The sequence below is a fragment of the Aotus nancymaae genome, unplaced genomic scaffold, assembly GCF_030222135.1.
Source record: "Aotus nancymaae isolate 86718 unplaced genomic scaffold, 86718_ANA_hifiasm-v0.15.2.pri h1tg000025l, whole genome shotgun sequence".
Classification (NCBI taxonomy): domain Eukaryota; kingdom Metazoa; phylum Chordata; class Mammalia; order Primates; family Aotidae; genus Aotus; species Aotus nancymaae.
This window is the reverse complement of record NW_026988438.1, coordinates 28,423,765-28,442,473: the sequence shown is the minus strand read 5'-3', so window position 1 is coordinate 28,442,473 and position 18,709 is coordinate 28,423,765. Positions and strand designations below refer to the sequence as shown.

Below are 18,709 nucleotides of genomic sequence, written 5' to 3'. Positions count from 1 at the left end.
TCTTACTAGCTCAAATAATTAACTGATGAGCTACAAAATGAAATTTTATGTGCACAGTGATTTTATTTTCCTGCTTGGCCAAAGGTCCAAAGCAACACACACAAAAAATAAAAAGACTATAAAATGAAAAAAAAAAATCATTTTTACCTGGAACAGCCCAATCACTAGGAAATAAAAACAACTAATAAAACCAAAAATTCTAGAGAATGTATTTGCTAGGTTTCTAGTAGAGAAAACTGTTCTATGGACTCATACTCTGTCACTGAGTTCTCTTAGAAAAGGAAGATCATATTCAGAGATAGCCAGCTCCCAAAGATAGAGAACTCCAGTATGTTCAGCCAATAGTGATGAGATCAAATTCACATGAAGGCAGTCTTTGACAGCGGGGTTGGGGGTGGGGATGGTGACTCTAAAGAATGGGAGAATGCAAATCTGAAGCAGAGCTGTAAATAAGACAGTCAATTTTTAACTCATTCCTGGGAGCAAGTGCATTTCTATCTGCTGCTGACCAGGTAGTGGAAAGTGGAGAAACCAAGGAGGAGACTGTAACATACTCGGAACTAAACAGCCCCCCGGGAAGCCCCATCTGGGGCTACACCAACTCATATGGCAGATCCAGGCTGCCTCAGGGCTCCTGTCCTCCCAAAGCAAGCCCCTCTCTTCACTGTTCTCCCTCTACATTCCCTCCACTGCCTGCAGACAGCTGGCCAAACACAGAAATCCAATCTCCTGTTCATCCCTGCTTCTCTCCTGAGCCTGGGTTAAAAATTCCAGCACTTGGATTCCTATTTAAGAAGCCCCAAATGGGACCCCTCCTCAAAGAAAGCCGAAATCTTCTTTTGGAAGAAGATTTTTTGAGCAAACCAAACACAATTTCCTTCCCTTCTAGCTAAAAATCTATTGCTTAAAGCTGGGCAATGAGCTAATCAGTGGCATCAATGAAAAAACAGAGAAAGGTTTTCAGAGAAAGAAAACAGAAAGTAAATGTCATGCTTGTGAAAGCCCAAGTAGCATGTTTTCTGCGTAACTGATTTAGTCGTCTATTCACGTATTTACAACCACTTGCTGTGTTATAAGTACTGCGAAACTGTGTGGGTGGGAATGGAAGCGATTTTTGTGACCTTCTTCCTAGGAGCCCGTCTCCTACTTAAATAAACATCAGTGAGAAAAGCTAAAAGCAAAAATCTCTCTTAATATCTGTGGCGGCACTGTCAAAGTAGACATAAATCCAAAGGATTAAGACAAAAATCTCACTCTTCACAGATATATCCCTGTAATTAGGGGAGGAGCAGGGTTTTAATTGAATTATCCACAGAGCTGTTTCAATTCTCTACTTTGTTTTTCCCCTCGTAGATTTAGCCAGAACAAAAACTGTAATCTTCTGCTGAGTTTAACTTCAATGTCAGTCTAATTTTTCTAAGCCTTACCTACCCACTCCCACAGTGTTCCTTCCCTCTCCCCGCTCTGTGCCCTTCCTCTCAACTCTTTTCAAAACCGACTCCTGTCAGAAAGCAGCTGCTGGTCATTTACAATTCCAGGTGAATCTGAGTCAGTGCCATGGCTCCTTGGGAGCATGAGTCCTTCCTATTTCCTCTAAAATCCTATCTTGTAGTGGCATCATCTGTGTAAGCCTCTCTGAACACACGCTCTGTAAATCTCAACAATTTAAATATGGCAAAATGAGCCCATTGTCCAAAATACAGGGAAAAAAATGCCAACTAGCAGATGCATTTCTTGGGACCATTTTGAGTTCTTCTGTCAATTGAAATCAGATGAGCACTGGAAGCAAATTTTCCTTAGCTATAGTAGTTACCTTTCACTGAAACTATGCCAACTCTCCCAGAAATTGGTGGTTTGAACGATTCTCTCATTTTTTTTAACAATGACTAATTTCAGTCAGTGATTTTACAGTCAGAATAGCACTTCTAAAACAACATTTATGAGGCTTGATTTATGATAATCCTATTTCACTAACGATCTAGACAAGACCTTATTTATGAAAGTGTCTGTAACTCCTTATAGTTAGCAGACAGGGTTTCCAGTGACATCCACATGGAATGGTATACTAAATGCAATATACTTTTATGGGTCATCCTTAGACAAAAGTCAGAGAGACAGACAAAAAAAAGTGGCAGGATATTAGTCTGAATCTGAACTACTTCTAAAACACATCTGGAAGGAGCTTTCAAAGATTAATCTTTCACTACCATATTTACTAGATGTATCTCTAGAGTGTTGGAAAAGTCTTGGTTCTTTAAGTATTTTCTTTGTTTGGAATCTGGATAAACAACAGTTTATTTTTCTTTGGATGTCCAGTTGTGACTTTCAGAAAAAATGCTCCATCCACTCTCATACTGATTGTCTAAATGACTGCTCTTCTGGTGGCCTTAAGGGAAAAGAAAGCTATATTTTGGCAGAATATTGAATACTGGGTCCTTGCAATGGGCCCTTGGATTTGGGCAGAAATAGAAGGCTTTAAAGAGCAAAGGAAGGGCACAAATGGGCAGACGTGGTGCAGTGAGTGAGCATTGTGGCCAGAACAGTGGACTGTTTCAGGAGACAAGATCCAGTCATGTCCATGGAGGGCACCTTGGGAGCAGACACAGGGATGCCAAGCCCACTCAATGGAGCCTAAACTGCAGAAAGACCTCCTGCCAGAGCCAGGGCGCCTCCATTCAGCCAAGCTTCACTTGGTCCCTCTTCAGTGGGCTGGGTTCCAGGCTTCAGGTCTCAGCCCACGGCATGTGCCCTCTACCTCCCAGAAGGTCCGTGATGAGGGCTCATTCCACTTGGTCCCCTGGGTCATGGCCTCTTTCTACCCTTGGAATACTAGGAATGGTCATACTGGTTTCTGTCTCTGTTCCAAACCTATGTTGTGGTGGGCATGATACCAAGTAGTCAATATAAGTTTCAAGTAAAGTTATGATTACTAGCTGGCCTTTCTAAGTAAATGTCAATATTTTGAACAAGTAAATGCCAATGAGAAAATATACATAAATTTTTGGTCTTCAGAAACCTTCCATCAGACTATTTAGGGGTCACACTAAATTGTATTCTCTACTTATAACATTTATAGAAATATTACGTTAGCATCATTCAGATATACACAGAATTTCTCTGCTTGCTTTGCTGGGCTGTATATTATATCTCCAGACCTTCTGTTTACTCCCCAGACTCACTTATCCAACTGCTCTTGTCTTCCCCATATCTCCCCTCATAGTCAGTATGCCCCACACTGAACTCATGATCTCTAACCCCAATTCATTCTGTTCCCAACCACAACCAAACCTGCAAACGTGTTCCTCCCTCAGTGATAATCTAAGAAAATAACACCTGGGGATTCAAGCTAAAAACCTGCGAGCTGACCTTGATTCCACTTTCTTCCTCATCTCCCATATCCAAGTCCTGTTGGGTCTACCTCCTAAGAAGTTCTCACATCCATGCCTACTGATAATGGCTTCCGCTTGCTGAGGCCCCCTGGTGGATGAAGTCGGACTTGGCTCCTCTCCAGCTGCGTCTGGAGCCTTCGCCCCCTTCCAGTCTGTGCTGCAGCCACTTGGCCTTCTTTCATTTTCTCAGAGGGGCCATGCTCCTTCTTGTCTTTAGATCTTTGCAGGTTTGAACATCCCAGGACTTGAATGCCTAGAATATGCTTCCCTAACTCTACTTAACTAATACCTACATAATCATGTCTCAGCATCAGTCTCTCTTCTTCAGAGAAGCCTTCTGAATCCCGGACCAAGTTTGAGTCTTCTCTTCCATGTTTTCACAGCTCCCTGTAGGGGACTTCTTGCAGCACTCAACACAGCAGATAGTAATTTGTGGAAATATTGTTTAATAGATGCCTCTACTATAGGTTGAACATTCCCTGAGGGAGGGAGCCATTGTCTTGTTTCCCAGTAATTCCCCGGTGCCTAGCACAGCACCAGGCACATAGTAAGTGCTTGAGAAATATCTGGTAAGTGAATTCATGACTGAATTTTCTGCATACAGATATGTGTGTATTCCCTCAACTATATAAATAAAACTCATCACCTAAAATTATCAATTTTTATATCTTCTGGATTGAATTATTACATTTTTTTTACAATCTAACAAGCTAGGAACTTCTAGCTTTGTCTTACACTCAGTCTTACTTAAGACTTACTTAAGTCTTACTTAAGACTTATTTATTTTGTTTAATAACAGCTGTCAAGAGGACTTTGTATAAAGAGTACAATAAAAGCCTGAAGAATACCAATATTTTACATGAATTCAGTATACCTCCTCCAGAAATAGAGTGTTGCATTTGTTGTAGAATTCATTTTTATTGCTAGTGAGAAACTGCAATGATGGTCATTCTCAAAGCTGTCACAGTCTATTTCAATGTACCTTATGTATATTAAGTTGGTGCAAAAGTAATTGCCTTTGCATCAACCTAATGACAATTATTTCTTTTAGTTGTTTCTCAAAAAGCCAGGAGGGTAGGTGCTATAAACACTTTCCTTCCATGTGGAGAAATGGAAACCAAGGAAAGTAGTCTTCCATGAGCCAAAGAAAATTAAAGACTGAAAACTAAAGACAGCAACGCAGAAACCTCTCTGCTTAGGGCTGCTTCCAAACTGATGGAGGCATGCTGTAAAGCTCAGTCAAAATATTAAGCACTTAGCTGCTAAATATTGAGCTGTAATTAACTAATACTAGCATAATGAAATTACAATAAGCAAGTGATGATATACTAGTAAACTGCATGAGTATTCAAGGAAAGAAAATTTCACTGTAAATGTGAGAATCTACTTACCCCTTTCAATATTCACCTTCTTTTTCCCTTGTAATATACATTAAGATTGTATTTCAGAGAGATTTAACTTGATCTCTATTAAGAAAAGACCCAAAAACAATCCTTCAAACACAAATGTCTTCCTTCTCTGAATCCCAGTATGTAGTGTGCATATCACTCAGTCAGCAATTATTACTCTCCCTTTTGTTGTTGATTTTTAACCTTTTAACATGTAAGAACTACTTGTTTCCCTCAATATATTCTAAGTTTCCTGATGGTAAGGATTTTCTTCTGATATTTTCTTATCCCTTCTGAACTCCCAGCACCTAGTACATAATGGAAACCCAATAAAGATATGCTGAACCACCTGGCAATTCCAATTGAGTAGGAGAGTACAATCAATTGATACACTAAATATGTAATCTGGGGAAACAAACAACATTTTTTTAAAGTATTCTTCTGGAATTGCTTTTCTGGTAAGATTCAGGTCAATGCTCTCTTCCCTAGGTCATCTCCTTGCAAGGCTTTAAGTAAAAACCAAGATTGTCTGACCCACCACTCCAGACCAAAAGTCTCTCCATGGCTCTATATTGCCATCACCAATGGCTACTTGGACATTCCAGAGGCTACCAGTTTAACATGTCTACACCCAAGTGTATTATTCTGCTTTATCCAAGTCTGCTCCTATCTCCACAGTCCCTAACAAGGCAAATAACACCAAATTCACTGAGACATCTAAGCTGAAAGAAACTCAGAAGACAACTGCTCCTCTTTCTCTGTTCTAAATCCATGTTCTGTCAATTCTCATTTCAAACATGCCCCCTGTTCTTTCATCTTCAGCAGCACTACCTCAAATCAGACATCTTCCCCAACTGGTCTCCAGGCCTCAAGTCTCATCTCCAATCTGTCCTCCACCCTTTTTCCAGAATTACAATCCTAAAATTCAAATCTAATTTTGTTACTCTCCAGCTTAACATCTTTTAACAATTCCTTATAACTGAAAGGATAAAATGCAAACTCCTAAAAATAATATGTATCATAAAAATATATATATTTCTCTAGAAGATATGAAAGAACACCTAGAACACAGCACTTTTTTGTTGTATAGTAAAATGTGTCCAGTTACTCACCTCTTCAAACTATGAGCATATACAATTTTGAGTAAAATGTAAAATTTGTAAATGTCATATATCACTACCTGGCCCCTGCCTTCCTTTCCAGCATTATCTCTCATACCTCCTTGACGTGCCAAGGCCTCCCATGCCTCTTCATATTAATACTACTTTAGTGTGTGCCATTGCACACACTGTTCTATCCATTCATAAGCTTCTATTTGTCCCTCAATATTGTAATAGATGAGCTGCAAGAAGATGTCACCTTTTAAGGAAAATAAGGCTCTTGGGAATTGATTTGTAGAAGGTAATCCTATTACCTAGACCAATTCACGGGCCAACTACTTCTGAGGGGACGGGGGATTTCTCCCCAATAGCTCCATGTTGCATGACAGCAAATAGATCCAACCGTACTTTCTCCTTGGGTGATTATCAGTGAGTGGTGAACATAGAGAAGGTTCACCAGAACTCAAGCCATATCTCAGTTAAGTGCAAACAGCTTTGCCAGCAGTCCATAAGAACAGCTCAAAAATCTCGACCAGTTTATTCTGGGCTGCCTGGAGGACTCTTTGTTTTTCTCTCATCTCTGCAAAAGGTTTCTTTGCATTTTTGCAAAAGGCTGACATCAATGAAAAGAATCTAAGCAAGTTTCTTCCTTATGACTCTAATGACCCTGCCTAGAATAAATACACAACTCACTGTAGTTGGTACATGTTCTCTGACCCTCCCAGGTAGAGGCAGCTTCCCTGCATGCCCCTGTAACTATATTCATCACCTCCAGGTACTCATGTCAGTCTCTGCCACTAGCCTTCAAATTGCTTTAAGTCAGCTATGTATCTTACCTACTTTTGCAGACGTAGGGCTTAGCAAACTGATTGGCACCTACTAGACACTAGTAAATGTTAATTGAGTAATCCGATGTTGCCTGAACACTAATTATACTATTTTAAAATTCAGTTGACAAGAAAAAAAAAAAAAAAAACAGAGGGCTGAAATAAGAAATTTAAAACCAAACGTCCAGGCTTTGTTGCCTATGGCTTTTCTCCTCATTTTTGCTATGTAGGTTGGAAGAGTCACTTAACTTCTCTGTACATCAGTAGGGTATTAGTTAAGACTGTTTCAGAGAAACCAAATTCAAAACATCCTAAGCAAAAACAGAGTCTAACTGGCTCATGTAGCTGGGATAGCTGACAGAACTGGAGACCTCTACAGGAACTGGGACCTCCAGGAGCTGACCCAGGGATTCCCACTCCATCTTTTCTGCTTTCTTTTGAATATGGGCCTCACTGTCTCCTATCATGAAAAGGTCTTCTCTATGAATGGGAAATTGATCCAATAGCAGCCCCATGAAAGTCCAGAAGAAAAGAAAAGCCTCCCTTTCCCACAGCCAATACAGAAATGTCAGTGAGGGACTCTAATGCTTCTGTTTGGGATCCATGCCCTACGAGAGACCAACTTTTATTGCTGGAAGACGAATTCAGTGAATGGCCAGTCCTGTACTATGCTGGGGTACCGGCTGGGGTGAGTAGAGTCTGGTAGCATAGTAAGGCTGGTGGGAAGCTTGCTGCATAGACAAAAACAATGGTTGTCACAGTCTATTAACTTAATAGCCATTCTCTTGCCTTTATATTAATAATATTACTTTGGGTTATGCAGAAAAAAGCATCATCATCTTTGTGGAGTGTTATATAAGCATAAAATTTATTATACTGACTACCTCATAGTTGGGCAAAATAAATATGTGAGAGATTAAATAATTATAATTGTGACAACAAATGCCAAGGAATAAGTAAAACCTGCTCTCTTGTTCTCAATTTTTCAAAAATGCAGCATAGAAACACCTTTCTGTCATCATCTAGCAGGCTGGCAATAGAAAAACTTTTGGTCAGGACCCAAGGTACAGTCATGACCCAATTGATCAAATCCAAGAAGCCCTATGAGGCTTCATCAGGGGTATAAAGAACACCCATAACCCTATTTCCCTGACTGGAAGATTCTGTAATAAAAAAGCAATTGGAAGGGGCTCAAAAACTTTACCCAGTCCTACAGAGAAAAGAGGTATGCCAACAACTCCTCGGGGGGCAACTGAGGTTTATGAAAAAGGGAAAATGAGGCTCCTCTCAGAAGAGTAACAGGACAGCATCCCTCTGACAGTTTCAATTAAGAAAGCTTAGATGTGCAGTATGTGTTCTCTTCTCACTTGAGAAATGGGAGCATGTGCATAAGAAGCATCAGGGCGCGGATGAAGGCTGAGGACCAGCATCCTCTCTGGAATCACAGCCAGCCTCTGAGCATTAGTGTGCAGCACCTCGCTCAAGGGGCATGGGTGCCATCATCATGACAGACACTTGGGCTTGCAGGTGTCTATAATCTCAGCTAAGACAGAGACTGTTTAAAACTCGCATTTCCAATATTTGATGCACTGTTAATATGTTGATGATGCTACAATGCTAGGTTAAGAGTTCTTCCTAATTCTTTCTTAGAGAAATATGTGAAGTAGTTCTGTTTCAAATATGTACTGAAAATTTACCGCATCCTGGGTGGTAGTGTAGGCACTGGGGATAAAAAGCAAACCAAAAACCCTGTCTTTATGGGGCTTATATTCTAGCTGGGGGAGAGAGACAACAAACCTAAAAATAAATAAACTATACAGCGCTCGGATGGTGGGAAGTGCTAAGAAAAAGGAGGCATGGAAGGGAATGGGTAGAGGTTGGAATATATAGGGGACACTTCCCTGCAGTGTCCTGGGCTGCTGATTCTTTGCAGGTGATAACCACAGAAATCCTCTTGCTCTGGTAAAGACCACCCTCACCAGTGTGAAAGGGGGCCTATAAAGAAGGGACAGAGAGAGCCTACATGATCACAAGAGTGGGATTCAGCCCTGGGCCACAACTCTGCCACATCTTGCCCAGTTCCCACCTCAGTTTAGCTTTCTGTGCCCCATCCTGGGTAAGGATGTTAACAAAAACTGCATCCCAGGTAGCTCATGGCACATTGCGTTGACAGGTCTCATGGCTGTAAGCTGACCTAAATATATATTTAGCTTCATTTTGAATATTAAAAAGCTCACATTTTGGTTTTATGCTTCCATTATCACCTATTGATTGAGCATCTACTATGTGCTAAATGCTGTTCTAGGTATTGCAGTGAGTAAATATCTGTCCTCATGGAACTTACATTCTAATGGAGGAGATGAAAAATTCAACAATAAATTAAATAGGGGAGATACCGACAAGAAGGAGATGAGATACCATTGAATAATCCAGGCATGAGATGATCACATCCTGAACTGAGATGTCTCTCAGACAAGTTAAACTGAATTCCCGACCATCTGTGGTCACTTATAGAGCCCTTTCTATAAAGGTGTCATGGTAATAAATTGATATGAAAATCCAATTATGGTTTGAGCCTTTCTAAAATGTTGAAAGAGCAGCTTCCTTTCTCTTACTGACAATCTGTTGTGTGGACAAATATGCACACACCCTTCCATCTCCTAAGGGTTTCTATTTTGTGGACTGCAAAAGTGTTATTCCAAGTTGTATAAAAGAGTGTGTGCTTTGGTTTCCAGAGTCCTTAGCTATTTATTCTAGCACTGCTGTTACATTTAAAAAAAAAAAAAAGTGGCAAGGATCACATACTGGTAAAAATATGCATAATAATAACAAATAATAGCATCTTCTTTTCCAATTAGAAAGTGAAGCTAACGATCTTATGAGATTGCTGTTGGGCAGTATGTTTGCCTGGGAAGGATAGGTAGAGGGAGCCAAAAACACATTTGGGGAAGAAACACCCCACACTTTTCGTGTTCAAAGGCACCGGGTTCTGAGTCTAGAAAACGAAAATGTGGCTACATTACACTGCAACACCTTGGGGAGAGAAGCCTAGCAGATTTGAAACTGAGAAAACTACAAGACAGAGTGTTGTAAGTGCTAATGCTTTCCCACACAAGTTCCCGCCTCAGCATCGCTGATTTGACCAAACACTTGTCTCTAGCCCAAGTGTCTCCATGGAGTCGGTTTAAATTGAAAAGCAGCCCAAGAGAAGAAGTTCCTGGGTATGTGGATATGAATCCATCTAGCCAGCATGGCAAGGAAACCAGCTCAACGACACTTTCACATTATACACTTAGGGCCCAGACTTTGTGGACACAACAGACTTTCTGTGTGCAGCACAGTACAACCGGACGTAATGTTCACTCTATATAACATGAGATGGCTGTAAACACCACTCCAAGAGCTGCTGCGTTGCGGGCATCTAAACTGTCAGGAAAGCCTGCCAGCTAGAGACAAGGTTTCCAAATAAGTTTACAGCCTCCACTAGTAGTGGCTAGACAAGTCAAAAATCAAATTATTTGGCATGGTTTCCCATTGAAATCAATGGCAATGAAGCTCACTTGGACTATATATGGAACAGTTTTTATAAATTGCACCTTTCAATAAGGACCCCTTAAAGAAATACATACTACCTCAAAGCTTCTCCTTAGAAACTTTGAATATCAAGCTAACTTCGATCAACACATTTTTTATTTGTCTTTTGTTTGTGTGTGTGCTTTCTAAAACAATAACAGCAGCAAAACAAACAACCTGTCAGGGAGCTGGTTTTCCCATCAGTGCCCTTGTTAGAAACAGAATGTCTAGAGAATATTGTTGGAGAAAACCCGTATTTTTTAACCGTACTAGATATCTGATGCCAAATGTCTGATGAAAGTAGTATCTGGTCGTCATGGAAAGTGTCTTTGGGACCTGAGACCTGCCCTGTGACTGAGGAGCGAGCTGTGAATGTACAGCTATCCCTCCAGGTCCTGACTGGAGTGACCAGCAGTTCATTGATGAAATCTTTTTATAGAAAATACCATGTATTTTCAGGTCACCTCTCCTCGATACCCAAAACCAGACAGAACCCAATGAAGTGAATGAAATTCATAGATCTCCATCCATCAGGGCAACTAGAATTCTGGCCACTCTATTTTGCTGTTCAAATATTGCAAGGAAACTCCAATATCGTTTCTGCCCCCAACTTTTTCCACAAAAACCTTTCCTTCTAGTAAGTATTTCTCCACCAAAAAGAACTATAGGAAATATCAGAAGTTCAACTGGGCTAAGGAGAGAAAAGAGAATTTAGCAGCCAGAATGCATGTTGAATTTTAAGGGTTGGTAAGTTCTTGGACCACCTGCCCAAGTGTTTGCAAGCAGTTTACAGAGAAAAGCCCTTCCTCCAAAAAAAGTCCCTGTCTGGGTCCCAGACTTTTCTCCCTGGGCAAAAAGGATCAGAAACACTTCATTGAGTTTTGGGCCACCATAACTGACTCACCAAAGAACGTCTCTCCTTCTCCCCAAAAAAAGCACGACTTGGAACAGCAAGGCATTCTAAGACAGAAAGACAACCCTCTCTGTGTTGGAAGGAAAGTGGCAGTGACTGTAATTAACAGAGCAGCAGTTGTGGAACTTCCAGGGTTGTATTTAAAGGGCCATGCAGGAACAGGGTGAGCAGTCGTGACTGCTGCGGCTGTGTAGTAAAATAAGGATGGGAGCGGGAAATGGGGCAGGAGAAGTAAATAGATGTACTTACAGTCCGCGGAGCCGAAGCCAGATTTTCTCGATCTGTTCCGGTTGCAGGTATTTCAGAGAGTTGCTCTCAAATTCTTCAATCTCCTTGGTTGGGGACTCCATAGCTGCAGGTGACCACTGGCGGTGAAGCTTGAGAGAGTTTGGGCTGTCCCCTCCCCGTCTCCTCGCCCAGCCCGCGAAGCCCAGCCGAGAGTGGTGCGCGTTTGCCGGGCACTTTCTCCGCGCGCTCCCGCTTCTGTGCCCCCCAGACTCGGACTTAGAGCAGACTCCGATCTCGAGCAACCACGGCCCCAGGTGAGCCCCGGAGCTGGCTGCGGGAACCAGCCATGGTCCCGGGCTAGGGACAGGGACAGGGACAGGGGCAGGGACAGGGGCAGGGATAGGGATAGGGATAGGGAGAGAGATAGGGATTGGGATACGGATAGGGATAGGGCTCCTGCTCCAAGAGACAGCACCTCGGGTCTATCCGTATTCTCCCCCTACCCACAAACAAACAAGCGATCAGCGCCCAACTAAAGGGTTTGGAGAAGAAAAGGAGTGAGTGGGGAGAAGAGAAAATGAGGAGGTGGAGGAGGAAGAAAGTGAGAAGGGAGAGAAAAGCTGCGGCTGAGCCCAGCGGGAGCCAGCGCGGCGGTGGGGCCTGACCCGGAGGCCGCACACCCGGCTCCGCCCCGCGCCCGCTCACTCCCTGGCCGCGCTGCCTTCGAGCCCCTCTGTTTTCTCTCACTTACCAGCAGCTCTGCTGACAAGCGAGAAAACTGACAAGTGAGAAAAGTCGTCTGTCAGCGCCCGGGCTGGCGTCTGGGCTGGCACCGCGGGCGCGGAGGGAGGGAGGGGCGCGCGGGCACTGCCGTCTGCCGGGCACACGCTCAGCTCCGACCCCGGCCGGGCACACCCGCCCCCGCAGGGCAGCCGCGGCCACTGCCGACCCGCGGGGCTGTGTGGGCTCTCGGAACCCGCACCTCCAAAAGAGCTCGGCTCCGCGCGCAAGTCGGAGGGAAGGGAAATCCGTCTCCTCCCAGGGCTGGGGCACGCAGCAGCCACGAGGCTCCGCGGAGGTTCTGCCTGAAGGCCCCTCACAGCCTCACCCTCGGGCCCGCCACGCAACCGGGTCCATTTTGAAATATTAAAGTGACTTATGGGGACGAAGGGAACCACAAGCCACACTGGTGTTTTCTTTCTAAAAGGTGTGTCTGTCTGTCTGTCTGTCTGTCTCTCTCTCTCTCTCTCCTCATTCGAAAAAAAAGAAGAAAATGTACGAACAGTGAGGAAGTAAGTTTCTGCACATAAATGCAGATCAACGCCACAGGCTACTCAAGGGGGTCCCTCCTGGGTGCTGGCTGGGCAGCTGTGAATGCTGATAAAGTTTCAGCTCCACAAAGCTGCACCTCACTGTCAGTGTTCCCCTAGGTCATGCACAATGTCAGTAAATGCTCTGGAAGAACGGGACTAGGTATGAAGTTGGAAGTCAGGGAGAGAGGACAGATGAAGAGAGGAACCAAAGACTGGGAGGAAAAAGATCCATGCCCGAGATGATAGCCAGCAACATCACAGAAGGGGCCGCCAAACTCCCATCTAGGTGAAGCCACCACCGGGGGCTATTTCAAACCTGGGTCTCAGCGTTCCTGAGATTCAGGGTGCCTCATGCCCCATACAGTATTTGTCCTCAATGACAGGTAATACTTCCATCCACCACAGTCTCAAAATTATCTTTCTATCCATCAGATAATTGCCTGATTCTCAAAAGCAAGATAAACTTACAAGTCAGGACAAGTTTTTCTTCACTGCTCAAGTATAGTTTCATTCACCTGACTTTTTAACAAAGGAATAAAATGGTCTCTAAATCATAAATGTTCACCCACTTTGTAATTGGCACTCATTTTTTAGAAATTAGAGGTAAGAATCATGAGGCTGGCTTGGCTGGCCCTATGCATTCTAGCAGAGAAGGTAGTAACTCAAGGTAAAAGACCTGTTTGATGAAAAACAGCTTACCCACTCACCTGCCAGGTAAGTCACCCCATTAAAGTAAGCCTTTAAAGGTTTGTGGAGGTGCATACATTTTCACTGAGTTAAGGTATTACCCAGCAATGGTAACATTAAGCAATATTTTAACATGGAGTTCATGTCTCTGAATAACACCAGTTACCCTTCCAGTGTCCCCCAGCAGAGAAACAGTGTCCTGAGGGAACAGAATGCCATGAGAGGACATTTTTATAGTGACTTGCTTTGAGAATGGAAGGCAGGAACATGGTCCCCAAATGAGGTATTTCCATTAGTGTGTGCACCTTGGGTGGGCCTGCTGGCAGAATGTGGAAGCATAAAAATAATATGAGGTAGATACTATTATTACCATCCCCATTTTACAATAAGAAAACTGAAGCACCAGGAGGCTTCCTAGACCAACTAGAGAGAGAACTGAACTAGAGAAGACCAGAGTTATGTCTGATTACCTTATTCTATACAAATTTATCCCCCTCACAGAGACCCATTTTCCACATCTATAAAGTGATACATTCAGGCAAAAAGATTTTTATGTTCTTTTCCCCTTTATGATTCTTTGAAGTCATCTGGAGAGACTTGGGAAAACGAATTGCCAAAAAGAGAGAGGAATGATGCTGAATTCACACTTTAACTATGTTACAGTTTCTCTAAGTACTGGCCTAGGATGAAAAGATACAAAGGAATAATAAAGGATGATACTTACCTTTCTGCTCCATATCACAGCTATGACTTTTTCCTACTGTTAGTGGAATTTTGATTGTCAGAGAAAAGCAAATTTTGGAAGAAAAATAAAAGAAATAGACTTTTGCTATAATTAAGCAAATCAGAGAGAAAAAAACAAAAAAAATCTTTAAAAAAGTTTTGAAGCTAGATTGTTTCATTTTAGAAAATTTCTTACAAAAGTAATGTGTATTAGAAAGTCAGTAAAAATATAAGTTTGCTTTATTTACAGCTATAATAGTCTTTAGAGCAGGAAGGAACCAGAAAGATAATAGAGTTTGGAGGTTTTCAAATTTTTTAAGCAACAGAGTATTTTATTTTAAATAACATCTTATAAGGAACTCAAATGCATAACTCAGCTTCAAAAAATAAAGACAGAGCGACTCCAATTGAATGGGGAAGGGAAGTAGTTAGTTCTCAGGTACACAGTCTACCTCTGCCTCCTCTTTACCCCAGCCCTTAGTGCCCAGTGTCCCCACTTTACAGATGAGAAAACTGAGGCCAAAGTACCACAAAACAACTAAGGATTTCTTTCTCCTAAACCACATTAGAAAACAACTTTGTCTTCTCTCTGCCAACAAAATGTTACTATTTTTAGATGCATCATGTTATTATGTCACTCAGATTGTGTTCTCTCTTCATCTATCACAGTCAAGGTATGCTTCATGGTTGCAGCAACACCACAAGCCACAATTTCTACTGACATTTTGCTCAGAGGCAAGCAAAAAGAAACAGATGCAAACTGACCTGGAAAAGAAAGGTCTAAGAAAACACAAAGCCTCTCACAATTTTACAGGTTAATTTCCATTGTTTCCTCCCAACCCAGCTTTTTAGTAAGACTGTTTAGGAAACATTACATGGTCAAACATCACTAAATGCATATAGCCATGCATACATACATACATATATATAATACACACACAGGCACATACACATGCATATATACATATAATCAACAATTTAAAGTACTCCTCCAAATACACACAGAGTAACTTAGTCTACGTACTAGCAAACCTCTGTACTATCAGAATTAAGTGTCATAAAAGATTAGAAAGAAAGTGAGCTACCTGTCCCAGAGTTCAATTGGAAGCTAGATGTTAATCTGACAAAGGAATAGGAATCAGGTTGAAGGCATGAGAATGACCCCTCTGGTCTCTTTCATTGCTAAGATTTCATGATTCAATAATAATCACAATAACCACAACTACCACCCTACCAGTTATTGACATTGTTTTGTGCCAAGCACCATGCCAGGCATATCACAGGTTGGTCCATTTCATCCCCAATAAAATACTTCAGCATACTTTTGTAATGCCTATTTACAAGTAAAGACAGAAAGGGATCCAAACAGTCAGATAACTTCTGCAAAAACGTACAGCTAATACGTGGCACAGAAGGTTCCAAACTAAGACCAGAAGGCAAAGCTCATTTTCTTTTGCCTTTGCTATAACCCCTCCCTGCAGACACACAAAGTCTCTAGAGTAAAGAGGTATACAATAGAGAAGGCAGGGAAAGGAGCAGGAGCACAGATGAGGGGGGCATTCATGCTGTGGGGAAACTGGGAAGGCTTCATAGTGAAGGTGACATTTGAACTGGACCTTGAAGGCAGATGAAGTAGAAATTGTTTGCAATGAAATGTAGGTGGAGGCAGGTGATTCCAGAAAGAGGCCACTGCATGAAAAGAGGCACAGAAATGTGATAAGGAGTGAGGTGTCCTGCAATTCATGAACAGTTTTTGTGTGGTTGACTGTGAATGACTTTTTTTCCAGAAAGAGAAAATGATGGAAGGGTCAGCCAGACTCTTGTTGTCATGGGAAAAGCTTGGACTCTCTCCTATAGATATCAGGGAGCCATGAGTGCATCTATACAGTGGGAGGCATGGCCACATGTGGAGGGTACCTGCTGCCCTGAGTATGCCAAGGCATTGTGCACAGCTCTCCAGGAACCTACCACAGGAGCATGCAACAACTATGGTGTAAATGATAACCAGGGCTGCAGAAGAGAAATCCAGTGACCAACTGCAAACAAGTTCCTCAGCTTACAAACGAGGAAGAGTAGAAAAAGGAAAATAGGCAAAATCAGAAAGAGCAAAGCTTTTTTTCTTCCACCTATGAGATGATGACTACTTGCTTTGACCTCCATGAAGCCAGCCTGTGCCCTTGATCCATTTATCACGACTTGGCAGTGGCATCATGAAGACAGTCTGCTGAGGGGGAAATTCTGGAGACACATTTAGGGCATCAGAAGTAGCACCGCCAGGCACAGCAGCCCCTCCTTCCCGCCCACACCAGATGTGAGGCGGCCCCCATAGAGTTCTGTCAACAGAGGCTGTTCTCTCTCACTGGCTTCCTCTGCAGAGAAAGAGGCCTGTTTGGCGACACCGTCACCCTGCTTCTCCCTCTGACGTCTTTTCTGTTTGATTTTATAATTTGGGGCAGACTCTGTCTCGGGAACCACGTTCCCTATAAAACAGAGGTAAAAGAAAAGGCAGAGGACTGGCTAAGCCCAGAGGTACCCCCGCTAAAACCCCCCATCTAAAATGGGGCTCTGAACAGCCAGAATCTCAACTTTATGACCAAGTAGTGGCCCAGAGAGGTGAGAAGAGAAAGAAATGGAAGAGATAGGGCAGCTCAGGGGCAGGCTGATGTAGCCTACATGTGACCCACAGTTTCTACCCCTCTCTCTGCCAGGATCCTTCAGTTGTTCCCATAGAAGCTCAGGTGATCCTCCCAATGGAGGTGGCACAGGCAAAGGAAAGGACTTGGAGGGGTACTGCCTCACCACGCCACCAGGGACAAGATCCTTCTCTTCTTTGGCCATGGCTGGGTTGGGCTCAGTGACCTCTGGATCCCTTTCCAATGCTCACATACCCTAATGTTCCATCAACAGAGGCATGGTTAGTCTGGCCTGGGCTAACCAAGCTTTTCATGGACCAAAAAAAGCTGCAGGAAAACCTGAGTCTGGCCCTCCAGGCCAGATTTGACTAAAATAGACATAATCTAGATTGTCCAACTGGAACCATTTACCCCATCCCCATGAATAGAGTGACTGACGTGTGACTGAAGCAGATCCAGTTCTTATAAGAGATTTGATGTGGCCATAGGAGAGAGATGGTCTATTTCTCTGTTCTTTGAGCAAACAAGCCATATGACCTGAAGTTGTCTTAGCCAGGGGGTTATCTTTTCCACCATGTAGAGAGAATATACCAGAAAAATGACATCAGGGCTGGGAGCAGTAGCTCATGCCTGTAATCGCAGCACTTTGGGAGGCCAAGGCAGGCAGATCACTTGAGGTCAAGAGTTCAAGACCAGTCTGGCCAACATGGCAAAACCCCATCTCTATAAAAAATAGAAAAATTAGCTGGGCATGGTGGCACACGCCTGTAATCCCAGCTGCTCAGGAGGCTGAGGCACAAGAATCACTTGAACCCAGGAGGCGGAGGTTGGTTGCAGTGAGCCAAGATCATACCACTGCACTCCAGCCTGGGCAACAGAGCTAGATGCCATGTCAAAAAAAGAAAAAGAAAAAAAATGACATCAACACAGAGAAAAGCAGATAGAAGAACTGGAGAGACAAAGGAAAAAAATGTGAAAGGATTCGTTGAGCCCCTTGATCCTACTATGCCTGAAGTCAGAATACCCATTGACTTTTAGGTTATATGAACCAAATAAATGTAACCCACCCATTTTTTTTAACTTAAACTAGTTTGAGTCAGATTTATGTTACTGATAACTAAAAAAAAATTGCAGTTAATAATACAATTCTTCCTTATCGGATTGTTGTAAGGAGCTTAAAAAAGTAATAAAAAATCCAGGGCCATGCGTGGTGGCTCACACCTGTAATCCCAGCATTTTGGAAGGCCGAGGCAGGTGGATTGCCTGAGATCAGGGTTCAAGACCAGCCTGGCTAACACGGTGAAACCCCATCTCTACTAAAAATACAAAAAATAGCTGGGCGTGGTGGCACACACCTATAATCCCGGCAACTCGTGAGGCTGAGGCAGGAGCATCATTTGGACTCAGGAGGCAGAGGTTGCAGTGAACCAAGATAGCACCGCTGCACTCCAACCTAGGTGACAGAGCAGGACTCTGACTCTAAATAAATAAATAACATATGACCAGTGCCTTGTACATTGGAGGTTCTCATAAAATAGTAGTTCCTCCTCCATCTCATCCATCCGGCAGGACACAAGGGGATGGAAACTGGAACATTATACAGGGATCTAGGGGTGGGCAGAGCACCCACGGTAAATAGAAAAAACCTGTATTATCTTAAATAGATACACCAATAATTTTGTTTCAGTTACATTTTGAAAATGATCTGTCAAATCATTGCTATATCACATACATTAACCCCTCAAAACAACCCTGAAGTGAATGAAACACATTATTATTATTATTACCTCCAGTTTAGAAAAGAGGTGGCGAAGGTCCAAGAGGTCTGCCGGCTTCCCCTGGGCTGGTCTCCTCTCCTCCAGCTAGCGGCAGGGGAACAAGACAGTGCAGGCCTCCTGACTTCTGGTTCTGTGGCCATTCTGCCTCTCAGAACAC

At 42.9% G+C, this 18,709-nt stretch overlaps 1 protein-coding gene across 14 annotated transcripts in view; it reads right to left on the bottom strand.

Annotated features, from left to right (window-relative positions):
• Positions 1–18,709, bottom strand: part of PDE1C (phosphodiesterase 1C) — a 613,256-nt gene that overhangs the window by 387,719 nt on the left and 206,828 nt on the right. Inside the window, exon 1 of one of the 14 annotated variants that reach the window (XM_012475122.3) lies at positions 11,440–12,059. The exons of the other annotated variants lie outside the window; for them this stretch is intronic. Within the exon in view, the coding sequence (XP_012330545.1) occupies positions 11,440–11,540 (101 nt within the window). The 5' untranslated portion in view covers positions 11,541–12,059. Of the gene's footprint in view, positions 1–11,439; positions 12,060–18,709 lie in introns of those variants that run through there. 14 annotated transcript variants of the gene reach the window in all.